The sequence below is a fragment of the Panthera tigris genome, chromosome D1 (assembly GCF_018350195.1).
Source record: "Panthera tigris isolate Pti1 chromosome D1, P.tigris_Pti1_mat1.1, whole genome shotgun sequence".
In the NCBI taxonomy this organism is placed as follows: domain Eukaryota; kingdom Metazoa; phylum Chordata; class Mammalia; order Carnivora; family Felidae; genus Panthera; species Panthera tigris.
The window spans coordinates 75,020,472-75,033,554 of NC_056669.1; the positions used below are offsets into that span (position 1 = coordinate 75,020,472).

The 13,083-nt window shown below is 49.2% G+C and overlaps 1 protein-coding gene across 2 annotated transcripts in view; it reads left to right on the top strand.

The window, feature by feature from the left end:
* Window positions 1-13,083, top strand: part of NAV2 (neuron navigator 2) — a 324,615-nt gene that overhangs the window by 243,057 nt on the left and 68,475 nt on the right. For both annotated transcript variants that reach the window (XM_042957640.1, XM_042957639.1), the window contains exon 12: window positions 7,445-7,583. In XM_042957640.1, coding sequence (XP_042813574.1) covers window positions 7,445-7,583 — 139 coding nt within the window. The remainder of the gene's footprint in view (window positions 1-7,444; window positions 7,584-13,083) is intronic.

The window sequence follows — 13,083 nt, forward strand, 5'->3', positions numbered from 1 at the left end:
CACAACAGGGAGGAAAACAGGGAATGTGAGGAGCTAAAATAATTTATGATGCTTTCACCTGCGTTCTTCATAGCAGATAGCTTGTTTGGCTGTTAAAATTGTGCTTTAAGCCTTCTGAGTGGCATTTGAATTCCTGACACAGTGATGTCAGCATCTCTTATAAGACTGAAATAGGATCCTCCTGGCTTTATGGGTCTTTCCATTTTTGAGTGGATTTTCTGATCACTTTTGGCGAATCATTTCCCATCCGTATTTCAAGAGATAGTAGACAAACAGTTGAGGCCGTGGTTCTGGTCAAAATGCTGTGTCTTGTCCAAAATGGGGTCCCTTTTTGATACACTTGGTTGCTATCAGCTGGTGGAGGTTCTTTTGTGATTAGGCTGGTTAGCAGACAGATTTCCAAGCTGATCAGTATGTGCTTGATTTCAGACGAGCTGGAAGGGTACATGGAGTCTGGTTTGAATCCCATTCCTCTGATGAGCTCTGGGCCCTAAGCCTCTGTTTCATCCAGTGGAAAATGGGAACGGAATAATATATATAATGTGCCTAGTGGGGTACCTGACATTTAGTAAACATCTTCAATGGTACCTATAAATATTAGTTAAGATCGCATTCTGTTCCTTTGTGGATAAATAGTGTGGTCTAACGCAGACTCTATGTTGTGACTTGGGTTGTTGCCTCTCTAGGAAAGTTTGCAAACTCAAATTGCAGGGTGAGTGAAGAGGCTTAGCTAGGGGTTGTGTCAAATGGGAAAGTGCGTCTCTGTCTAAAAAGGGCAGTTACTACTCAGGGCTAGCTAATTGTCTCCTATGTACAAGATATTGGCACCTATTCCAAGTATTTAAAAGATTGTGTGGGCTTAGGGGCGCCTGGGTGGCTCAGTCAGTTAAGCATCATACTCTTGACTTCAGGTCATGGTCTCACGGTTCATGAGTTCCAGCCCCACGTGCTGACAGTGTAACTCCTGCTTGAGGTTCTCTCTCTCCCTCTGTCTCTGCCCCTCCCCTGCTTGCTATCTCCCTCTCAAAAATCAGGTGAAAACAGAGGAAAGCAAACCATAAGAGACTCTTAAATACAGTAAACAAACTGAGGGTTGCTGGAGGAGAGGTGGGTGGGGGTGTGGGGTAAATGGGTGATGGGCATTAAGGAGGGCACATTTCAGGATGAGCACTGGGCATCATATATAAGAGGTGAATCACTGCATCCTACTCCTGAGGCCAAGATTACGTTGTATGTTAACTAACTTGAATGTAAATAAGTAAATAAAAATAAACTAAAAAAAGAAAAAAGATTGTGTGGGCTTAAAAAAAATAAGCTGAGGGGTGAAATTAGCGATGAAGTAACAAACCCAAAGACTAGAAGGTGCAGTTACCTGTTGGGCAGTTTTCACTGAAGGAGAGGAGATGCTCTGAGATCCGTGGGGACCTTCCATGTGCCCATTTGTCTCTGTACCAACTCTTCTCTGAGTTTAAACTCCTAGGATGTCAGTTAGAAAGCAGCCTTTGAGGGGCGCCTGTGTGGCTCCGTCGGTCAAGTGGCCGACTTTGGCTCAGGTCATGATCTCTCGGTTCATGAGTTCAAGCCCCGTGTCTGAGTTCAAGCCCCGTGTCGGGCTCTGTGCTGACAGCTCAGAGCCTGGAGCCTGCTTCACATTCTGTGTCCCGCCCCCCTCTCTCCACCCACCCTTACCTGTGCTCTGTCTCTGTCTTTCAAAAATGAATAAACATTAAAAAAAATTAAAAAAAGAAAAGAAAAGAAAGCAGCCTTTGGGATGGCTGCATTCAGCTCCCTCCTGATTTGGAAGTCTGGGGCGTAGAGAGAAAATGAGTAACAAGGAGTAGTTCTAGGGATGGCTGAGGACAGGGCCTGGCTCTCCCGGCCCCTTTGCCACTTCCATGCCTTGAAGGAGACTGCCGTATAGCAGCGAGTGTCAGTGGACCTGGATCGGGCACGCTGCAGGCTATTCCTGTTACCGTGTGCTGGTACCCGGCTGGTGGCTTGAGACCTCAAACGCTGTAGAAATGTCTGGAACCAGTGCAGTTTCTACTTGGTACCCTTTGCTCATCTTCCCGATTTACATGTTCATTTGTGTCTGGGCTAAGTATTCTTGTCTGTCACATCCACTGGCCTTGCTGTCGGGGGTAAGGACAACTGGGAGTCATCACTGTGTCTCCACTGCCTTGTACGGTGTCTGGCACAGAGAGGGTGCTGACTGGACTGGGTAAGATGAACAGATGAATTCAAAGCCCTTGTATCAGGATCCAAAAGTGTTGAGTTTAGGAGCCTTAAAGAACAATAGCAAATGTTTGATGGAGTTCCTTCCACCCACCCATTGGCTCCAAATGGTGGAAGGTTGTTTTCAAATCGGATCACTGATCACTCCCAGGCGCCATTGTATGACTGCACCAATGGGGGACACTTCACTGAGTAGTGAAAAAGGTACATGCCTGTGATCTGGCTGGGAAACGATGTGTTGGCATTAATGGTTCTTGAGGAATCAGTGGAAGCATCTTCCTGCCATTTGTCTGTGTCTCTGCCAAAGAATTTATAGGGCATAAACATGATATGCTGTCTTGAAATTTTTTGAAAAAGACAGGGAAACCAGCCAAGCTCTGCGTCCCACATTCCTCTGAATTTCCTATAATACAGGCTGTGAGGCAGGAGGAGGCCCTGGGATTCAGCTCTCTTCCCAAGGATGTCAAACACAGTGTCGTTTCCACCAAGATTTGGGGAGCAGTTTTGGAATGGCTTTGGAAGTCTTGCAACGTAGAGCGAAGATGAACTGGAGCGGGACAAAAACTGGAGAGGAGGGGTGCTCTCTTGGGTTCATTTGTTCTTCTGGTCGTTCATATAGAAATCATTCGTTCATTCACAGAACGAAATCTGCCTTAATAGTTTGCTAATGTTTAAGGAGCGCTTTTGTGCCCAAAAAGAACGTCTTAGAATTTATTAGGTTTTACTATTCAGTTTATTAAAGATTTAAGTTTTTTTTTTTTTTTTTTTTGAGAAAGAATAGAGCACGAGCAGGGTAGGGGCAGAGAGAGAGGGAGACAGAGGATCTGAAGCAGGCTTTGTGCTGACAGCAGAGAGTCTGATGCGGTGCTCGAACTCATGAACAGTGAGATCATGACCTGAGCCCAAGTTGGATGCCTAATCAACTGAGCCACCCAGGCGCCCCAAAAGCTTTAATTTTTAAACCTAGGTTTTCTTATAGATCTCATCTATACAACAAGTATTTTTGTATAAATTAAGCTGATTTCCATTTGTTATTTGGTTAGTACTTTATAAATTTAGACTGAACAAATTGAATTTTAATGATTAGTACTGTTTGGAAACTTGGATAATTAAGCTTCCTTAAACATTTTAGATGGCATTCATAAGTTTAACACGCATGGTTTCCTCGAGCTCTTCAAATGTCTGACAGTGGGGACTTACCGGCCTAACAAGCAAAATCTTTCTAAGCGCATAACTCTTACAAGTCAAATAAACTAAAGTTATACGTGTCATAAATTAAGTTTTCTCAAGTACTGTAATTCTTTTTACAGCCTGACTCCCAGTCCTTAAACCTTTCATCTTAAAAATCTCAAGTCAGAAATCAGTACTCATTCAAAATTGAAATCACAAGACCCTTTTTCTTTAGATTGTTTAATATGCCCCCCTGTTCTTTTAAGTGTTATACATATACAGAGATTATCCCAGTGATGACAAAGATTTCATCCTATATTTAAGCATTAATATTATGATTTACTTCATATCTCCCTTCATCTCTTGAAACCTTCATCATCTCTGGCAGGCTCCGGGGCCATTGTATGGTGTTTCACAGTCAGATTCAAGAGCAGAATGCAGGGATGGCCACATCATATTCCAGAGTGATTGTTCCAGAGCCGTTGCTGAATACACTGTAGTTCTTTCTGCTGTGTCACCCGGGTCCCTTGAGCCTCGTAGCTGAAATTTCGTCTCGCCACATAGCAAACACAGATCCTCTGTGTTTCTTTCACATTTCTGTTGTAATCAGTTTCTGTAGTCCCTTTCACCATCTCTCCCCCGACCTGGGTCAGTGGACTTTCGTACCCCTGGTGCAGGTCGTACGCAGTTTCCTCTGCCACTCGCTTGGACGCGACTCCTCTTGTTAACCGCATGAATGAATTCCAAACGCTTTTCTGCGCCTTTCCTGTCAGACTCTCAGCCACATGCCTGGAGTCCTTTTGCAAACACATCGCAGTTCCCCATTCGGTAGCGCGAGGATACCAGCTGACACAAACCTGAGCAAACTCGTTTGGAGCAAAAGAATGGATTTATCCTCACATTCGGTCTCCCAGGGGTGCTTCTGTCTCTTCGGAGCCTCAGGTATGGCTCCATACGGGCGCTCACACGACATCACTCCCCCGACTCTGCTGCCTTCTTGGGCAGGTGACGATGGAGTGGCCGCTGGCAGTTCAGGCTCTACCTTCATCTCCTCCCGAGTTGTGCTTCGTTCTTCTAGCATCTCCTGTGTGGTCACGCAAGTTGGGGGACTGTGTTTTAGGCCAAGTGAAAGAGATCATCCCAGCACTTCACAGCTGTGAAGACGTGTACAGAGAACGTGAATGTCTAAGAGGGGCCCAGAAGAGCCAGCAGGTAGCCCACATTCCCTTGTGAGGGTGGCACTGTTATCGCAGGGCGTCTCCTGGAAGTATTTGGAGTCCGTCTTGGAACTCACCGACTCTGATCTTGGTGGCTCATGGCCACTTCCACCCTGAATTTGGGGGAAAGGGCAAGTTCCAAGTAGCCGATTTTACATCTAGCTAGCGTTGCCAGTATCCCGAAGGATCCAGAAGTGAAGGAGGCGTGACTGGTTCTCCAGGCGCAGGGACAGCTGGTTTCTGGCAGAAAGAATGCTCTTGCTCAGCCGGGGCTTCCCTCGGGGTCCCTGCCCCTTCATCCTTGTCACTGGTTTCCCCACTCCCACCTACCCTGGCTTCTCCCCATCTGGGCCGGCTCAGCCAGGGTAACCCCGTGATGCTCCGGGCACCAGCGTGAGAACAGTCTTGTGTACAGTCAGTGCCACACTCGCCTCCAGAATAACAGCTTGGCGTTGAAAGGCCATACGTGAGGAGCGAGTCCAAATTCAGAGCAGAATCTCTGGGGCTTGGCTTTATGGGCGTCTGTTCCTAACTTCCCTCCTTCCTCCTTGCCAGCCACCCTACCCTCCTCAATCCTCCTCCTTCCCTGGATTATAGGAAATCTTAGATATATTACATCGGTAACTCCAGAGAACAGGTGCAATTAAAGACTCATGTGATTTTTCACCCCCCTGCCCCCCCCACACACACACTTGTGAGAGTAGATTTGGGTCCTTTTCCATCTGTTAGGTCACGCTTTCTGCCACAGAGCTTCACATAGGTAGCCAGCCTAGTGGTATCATCCACGTGTCACCCATAAGGAAACTGAGGCACAGGAGTTGTGACTTGTCTAAGAATGAGCTGGGGGAGGGGGCTGAACTCAGAGCCCCTAGCTGGTGGCAACTTTTCGTCAGAGCTTGTCCTGTCTCGCTGAACATGAGTTCAGTCTAGAGGGGTTAATAAGCGTGTACCGTGTGCCCGGAGGTGGAGGGGACAGACTCACCCTGTAGGCGGAGGCAGGGAGTGAGGAGGCCTTTGCGGTGAGGCCCTCCAAGCCCGGGCTTCCTCCTGAGAAAGTGAGCCGTGCCACACTCCGACGTGCACTGAAAGTTGACGTAATGGAAAGCCATTTGGCCTCCCAGTAAAGAGGTAGCTCTGGAGTCACAAACGTCTGGATCCAGGTTCTGTTCCTCCTTTTACTGGCTAGCTGGTCGGTCTAGGGCAGCGTTGCCTTTCTTACCTTTCTTTCTTTTTTTTTTTTTAACGTTTTTATTTATTTTTGAGACAGAGACAGAGCATGAGCGGGGGAGGGGCAGAGAGAGAGGGAGACACAGAATCGGAAGCAGGCTCCAGGCTCTGAGCCATCAGCCCAGAGCCCGACGCGGGGCTCGAACTCACGGACCGCGAGATCGTGACCTGAGCTGAGGTCGGACGCTTAACCGACTGAGCCACCCAGGCGCCCCGCCTTTCTTACCTTTCTAAGCCTCGGTCTCTCCACCTGTGCGATAGAAAAACAGTAATAGTTACCTTGTTCCACTAGATCGAGTAGATGGGGTTTCATTTCTGTCGGAAGCTTACTTGGTGGAGCACTCGACTTCTCACTCCCGTGAGTTTAAATCCACAAGTGTTTACCGAGCACCTGCTGTGTGCCTGCCACCCTGCAAGCAAACAGAGGAGAAGGTGCAGCAGGCTTGGTTGGGAGGGAGGTGGGCCTTGTAGATGCAAGGACTAGGGGAGGCCTTTCTGAGGAGGTAACACGCGAGATGAGAAGGAGGCAGGAGCCAGTGTCCAGAAAGAGGGAAAACAAATGTAGGGTCTTGAACACAAGAACCCTGTTGGCCTAGAAGGAACAGGAACCCACGAAGCCGGACTGGAGAGGGAGGCCGGATCAGAGGGTCTTGAGCAGCAGAGTAAGGAGTTGGGGCTTTCAGTGCCTGAGAAGCCCCTGCTCAAGTATTATTAGGCAGTGGAGCCATAGGATATGTTCCTGTTTCGGAAGGATCGTCCTGCCTGTCTGTTTTCTGAGGAAAACAGATTGTTAGGGAGAAGCGGGCCTGGCGGCCTCTTTGCAGTAACCCAGGGGGTGCTGAGAGCCGCCAGAAGGACACAGCGGCAGGAGAGGTGGAGGGCTGTGCGCACGGGGATACATTTTGCAGGGAGATGTGGCAGGACCAGGTGATGGGGTGGGAGACGATGAGGAGGAGGAGGAAGAACAGTTGCTTGGAGACTTGATTTGAGCAGTAGGCGTGGTCTCAATGGATTTGCGGGTTGGGAAGTGAACTCTTTTAGATATATCCTGGGATGCTTTTAGAGGTACAGCTGCTAATGGAGTTGACAGGCTTCTGCCGACTGCCGTGGCTTTCCTTCCCTTGGCATCTCACTTCAGGAGTGGAGTCCAGAGAATTCGGACTGCAGCCTGTCTTCCCACTGTCACCCCAGGGAGCATGCTGCTCTTGACTCTCCTTGTCCTGCTTCCAGCAATAGTCCCCACACCCGTCACTCTTCCTCCGCTGCCGGGTCTGGGAAGTAACCATCGGCTTCTACAGAGTTCCCGAGATAAAGTTGAGGGGGGTGGGAGGTGGGTGGGTCAGCCACCTCTGCTCCGGAGAGCGTTCTCCATTGGCGGGAAGGTTTGTTTCAGCCATTTCACCCATCTGCCCATCCAGAAGAGCAAGGGTAAAAAAGGTGGTGCCCTTGAGATGAGCCACATTAGGGGCGCAAGAACTTTGCCTGGGGTCTTAGGACACAGGGACCCTTCGGGGACGGTATGCACTTGTCCACATTGTTGGCTTGAGCTGACGCAACGTGAGGTTTTTGTGCTCAGGATGTGTTTGTCTCGGCAGCTGGGATGACAGCAGCTCCGTCAGCAGCGGCATCAGCGACACCATAGACAACCTCAGCACCGATGACATCAACACCAGCTCCTCCATCAGTTCCTATGCCAACACACCTGCCTCCTCTCGCAAAAACCTCGATGTGCAGGTAAGGAACAGGCTCCCCCAAAGGCCCCTGCCAGCAGGGAGCCTCGCGCTTGTGGACCAAGGGGGCCATGTGGGGTGAGCAGAATCCCCAGGTCCGTGAGATGAGGCTTGATCCTCTCAGTGCCCGTGCACTCATTTCTCCACCTGCGAGAGAAAGGGGGTCAGGTAATGGGGCACCAGAAACAGGAGTGGAGACGCCTCACCGTTGTCTCTGAAGGCCTTGATAAAACCATATTTCCTCCCTGAACCTTAGTTTCAGAATCGTCTTTTTGTTGTTGTTGTTGTTGTTTTAAAGAGGACGCTGGACTCGGTTGGTCATTCTGAACCTGGAGTGTGTCCCCTCCTGGGCCCCAGGAGCCACTGCCGTCCAGGGCACATGCTGGTCTCTGTAGAGTAATGAGGTGGGAGCAGACACTGACAGTCCTGGGCTGGAAGACCAGCCTGTCCTGCCCAGAGGTTGGCAACCGTCAATCTGTAGGTCACACCCTCCTGCTGGTGGGTTTTCTTTGCTTTATGGTATCCTTCTCTTTTTAAAATTGCATCATTTCACCTGAAAAATGAGATTCTGGCTTCTCCTCAAAAATCGGAAGCTCTTGCTCTCTTGAACCTGTGTTCTCCGCATGGCAACAGTCAACAGGTGTCCAAGTGTCCCCACCCTTCAGACACATGTCCCTGTGTGCCACAGTTGCCACTGGCCAGCTGCGCCCTTCAGTGTACCTGCCAGACGCCCAGGTGGTTAGTTTTCAACCCCTCCTTGGAAACTCTGAGATTGTATTCCCCGGGTACCGTACCACCTTATATTTGCTTCCAAAGTAGCTTCATGTGGGCACGTTCACTTCCTTCACAGCGCTCCTTGGTGGTCAGGGGGACTGGTTCTAGCAAGCCTGTTTTACTAGTGGAAAACTGAGGGGCCCTCCTCATGACCAGCCTCCAAGTTGGGACTGACCAGCGCAAGGACTGGTCGACTGTGGTGGCACTGGGACTGGGAACTTTCATGGTGGGTCCCTCCCACCAGTGGGGGCCACTACCTCCAGTGAAACCACGTGAAGGTCTGATTGGGCCAGTCTCCCAGAAGGCTCTCGGGGAGGGCAAAAATGACCCTGCCCCCCTGCCTTCACTCCCTTCCACACTCGTCTCCTTTCTTAGCTCTTTCTCTGCAAGATAGGACCTGCTTTGGAAATTTCTGTGCTTTCAAAGGTATCTTTTTTTTTTTTTTTTTTTTTTTTTTTTTTTTTTTTTTTTTTTTGAGGACAGGGCTAAATAAAGAACATGTAGAATGTGGGAGTACTTCTGTCCCACAGAAATGTGGACACTGACTGCCTGAGGAAATATATTAGGTGTTAGCTCTGGGATTGCCTGTGACTTTTTGAATTTGCACTTTTGCCAGAATTTCTAATTATTGTTGAGTGAGAGGTGAATTGTGGTGGTTATTAAGGGGAAAAAAACGTGGGTAGGCACAGAGATGTTGGAGGTGCTGATAATATTCTAGATCTTGATCTCAGTGGTAGTTATAGAAGTATGTTAATTTTATAAAATGCATTCAAGCCATGTACTTAAGATTGTGAGTTTAGTATATGGATGTTATACTTCTATTTAAAAAGATGATCTAAATCACCTGAGATTTAAATCACTGCCTAAGAAGCATCACTGATCACTGATTAGACACAAGTTAGAAACACCCAGCCAGCCTGTGTCCCTGCCGCCTACCCCTTGCCAACTGTCACGGTATCTACCTGTTTTCCTTTCCTCGTGGACGCTTTTTTTTTTCTGAGACTCTTTCTAATTTCAGGGTAACAATAACAACCAAGCTTTTAGACTCTCCTTAGATACTGAGGTGGGGAACCAAGAGAGGAGAGAGAGGGAGAGACAGAGAAGGACGGCCGGGGGTGGAGAAAGAGAGGGAAAGGGGGGAGGGAGGGAGAGATGAGTAAATCATTAGGTTTCTCTTTTGTTTACTTTTGAGGTAGGATGAGTCTTGCTTTTAAGATGACGTTGAACCAACAAAACCCTGTGTTGGAAGAATCTCCTTGTCCTTTGTTTCCCTCCCGCAGAGCCAAAATTGGTATCTGTTTCCCACGTTGATACAGAGTAAGCCTCTGGGATCTGCAAATGATTTCCTATTTGATATATTCAGGTCTGGTTTATGCCAGGACCTCCTCCTCTTTGACCATCTTTGGCTTTGATCCAGAAAATGTCACCTCAAAAAAGGTTCAAATATTACACAAACATGTCTTTTGATCAGGCTTAGAAAGTTAATTTCAAGGGATGCAAGGGGTTATATTCGTCGTTTTCTTTTCTTTGCTATAAAACTACCTGAGTTTAAAATATTTAAAGAAAAATTAAGCAGGTAGGTCTTGGAATAAAATAAAGGCAGACTTGCACCCATGGTTACTAGGATTCCTGCAGAGGTGGTTTCTCTGGCATCTCTTTGTTCCTGTCCAGGGAGCATCTCCAAATATTTGAATCAGCGAAAATTGCAGCCTCCCCCACTCCTCCCCTCTTACCACTCTGAGGAAAGCTAAGGGCCATTACTCCTCTCTGAGCAGCATCAGGCAACGGGAAGATGCGCGCTGCCATCATTCCCCAGAGCTCGTTCAGGTTTCTGTCGCAGACTGGTTTCCCCCGATCGAACGGGGAGCACACAGTGTCCCAGGCAAGGCATGGAGAGGCGGGAAGCAGCAGCGGGTCAGTGCGTCCAGCGGGAAAGCAGGCTGAGGACAGGTTGCCCGGCTGGGTTTTCGAATTTGGAAAGCCTCTGAGGAACAGCTAAAAGGAAATACATCCAAGGACCGGGAAGGTTGTTCAGAAGCCTAAGGAGCAGCCTCGTTAGCGGAGCGGATAACAGAGGAGCCGTCCCTGGGAGATGAAAGTCCCCTTTGTCTCTGAGTGACTGTTCTCCTCGAGGATGTTGAGGGGCACGGAGGGTGCCCTCAGCGGGACGCGTATGCCCAGGTGTCCAGCACTGGGCCTCCGGTCACTGCTGCGCGGCTGGGCAGAGGATCTCCCTGCTTGAGGTTTGACAGCCTCTTGGTAGACGTTCCCCATTTGCACTGGTGAGTCTGCTTGAGCAGCCAAACCAATTGCGGTGTCAGGGAGGAGGAGAAGACTCTGAAGTCAGGGTTGAGCTCCTGCTTCTGTGGCATCCTTCGATAAGCTGATCAGACTCTTCAAGCCTCTGCCTCCTGGTCCATAGCATCACGGTAGTTAGACTTGTCTTGAAGGACGAGTGTGGTGGTGGCATGGAAATACTTATCTCAACATGCTCTCTCGGTGTCTAATTCTTGGTAGGTACTCAAGTTTCTTCTTCCTTTTTCTTCTTTCTTTCCTTTCTTCCTTCCTCTGGGTTACCTGTCCCTCTGCCTCCCTCCTCCATTCATGTCAGTAACCAAAATTTGACTGTGTTCTTAATATATTTTGCAATTCATCTTCTGTTGTGCCGCGTTTTACTTTTAGGATGATGTGTTGGTGGCAGATGGCTTTAACAAACACCCACGCATCTCTCCCCCACGTAATCGTCTATCCATTCACACCCTTGGTCACTCAGTGTTTCCTCTCGGTCTGTGGAACGTTTCATCCCAGGTGCCAAGGTCCAAAGAGGCCTATGGCACACCGCCTTACATTTTCACTTCCTGTGAAGTTTTTAGTAAAATATGCAAGGCGGGGGAGATAATTCCGTGTGAGTTTAGTTTTTGCTACTCCAGGAAATAAAGTTCTGAATTCCGTGGCAGGGATTCCTGTCCTGTGTGGCCTCCAATGAGCCTGGGGCTCTCTGGATGTTCTCTGGATGTTAGACTGGATTCAGGGATAGGGTTTGGCAAGGAGGAGGGGCGCCCCTTCTGCTCACCTGCTAGGTGCTGCTGTTTGTGACTTTAGGCGGGTTACTTCGCTTCTTCACCCCTGTACTTTCCTGGTCTGTGAAATGTGATAATAGTACAAGGTCAGAGGATTAGATGAACTAATAACGTAGGCAGAGGGACGCGGTGCCTACCTGTCAAGAGAAGTGGCCAGGGATAATGCTGACGTTGCTGATGTTTTCTGTAATTATGATAGTTGAAGCTCTGAGTTTCTTGATCTGCAGGGGATGTAGGCATGAAGAGGGCAGGGTCCTGGCCTCCAGAGGCTTGTGGCCCCAAAGCCAGGAAGACGAGTACCCTGTTCACCCTGATGCAACACAGAAACGGGAGAAATGCTAAAGAAGGACAACCAAGTGCTAGGGATTTTCAGAGGTGGGAGAGTTGCTGACAAAAGAGCCACTGTTTGAGTTCCTCCACACTTAGCTCATCAGGTCTCTAAGACTCCCGTCTGTCGTATCTCCATTTTATACACAGGTCAGAGCCCCAGAGGAGGTAAGCTGCGCCCTCAGGGTCACACACAACAAAGGACTGGCAGCACCCAGTATGTGAGCTCACGCCATGCCCGTGTTCTCCCCCCCACATCGGGCCATGTGGCCCCCACCTCGCTTCTCAGGCCCACCTGGCTTCCACCCTCTCACTTTCCCCCCTGTGATCCCGGAGCGACCTGGGCCCTCAGGGGTGAGCCCTCCAGAATTTCGGGCCTCCTCCCCACCTATGTATGGTTGTTTCCCCGCCTTCCCTCTGGGATGTTGAAGGAGTGAGTGGACTTCCAGGTAGGGGCAGTAGGGAAATCTTCTCAAAATTAGGCGCCATTTGAAATGAGAACAACTGATGAGGGCATTGAGAGCCAAGAGAAGGGAGCGGCTCTTTGTACGTCCCCCTGCAGCTGGCTTGCCGCCCTTTGCTTCTCAGCTCTGGGAACAGAGACACTGGGCCTTCTTCGTTGTATCCCTAGTGGTGCCCCCATACGAGCCAAGAGAGTGTCCCAGGACAGATGCCCGCTATACAGAGTAGAGCGGGGAAGGCTACCCGCCCTGGACCGAGTTGGGGCTGTGATGGTTGGACGATTGTTCTTTCTAGAGGGGGATTCACACCACAGTCCTGGGTCAAGACCACGCACGCGCTCTCTGCCTCTGGTTACGTCAGCGTTCTGGGGGGTCGCACCCAAGGCTAGGCTGGAGCTTCTCCACGGCTGGAGTTGGGGAACAGCCAACCAGCCAGTACGGAAGGAGAATCTACTGGGCGTAGGTATTGTGTTAGGTGTTGCTAGGCATGCGGAAATGTCTCATGTCCTTGGACCTCTTTTCCGGGAAGGCCGTGTGGCAGAGTGGTTAAGAGATGGGCTCTGCGTTTCAGATTCCCTAGAATCCTCGTGTCTCCGCTTTTTCACTGTGTGGTCTTGGGCAATTTTCTTTTCTACTCTGTGCCTCAGCTTTCTTATGTAAAATTGAGAACATGAACTGTAACTTCCTCAGAGATTTTTTTTTTTTTAGCCCAGTGCCCAGCGCATAGTAAGTACTTAATAAATGTTAGTTGTTACTGCTACTGCTTTTGGTATTGCTACAATTTGATCAGGGAAAATAAGGTACGAGAGCATGAAAACAATAATACAGTAACGCAGACTGTGGTATGTGGTACATTCTCGGT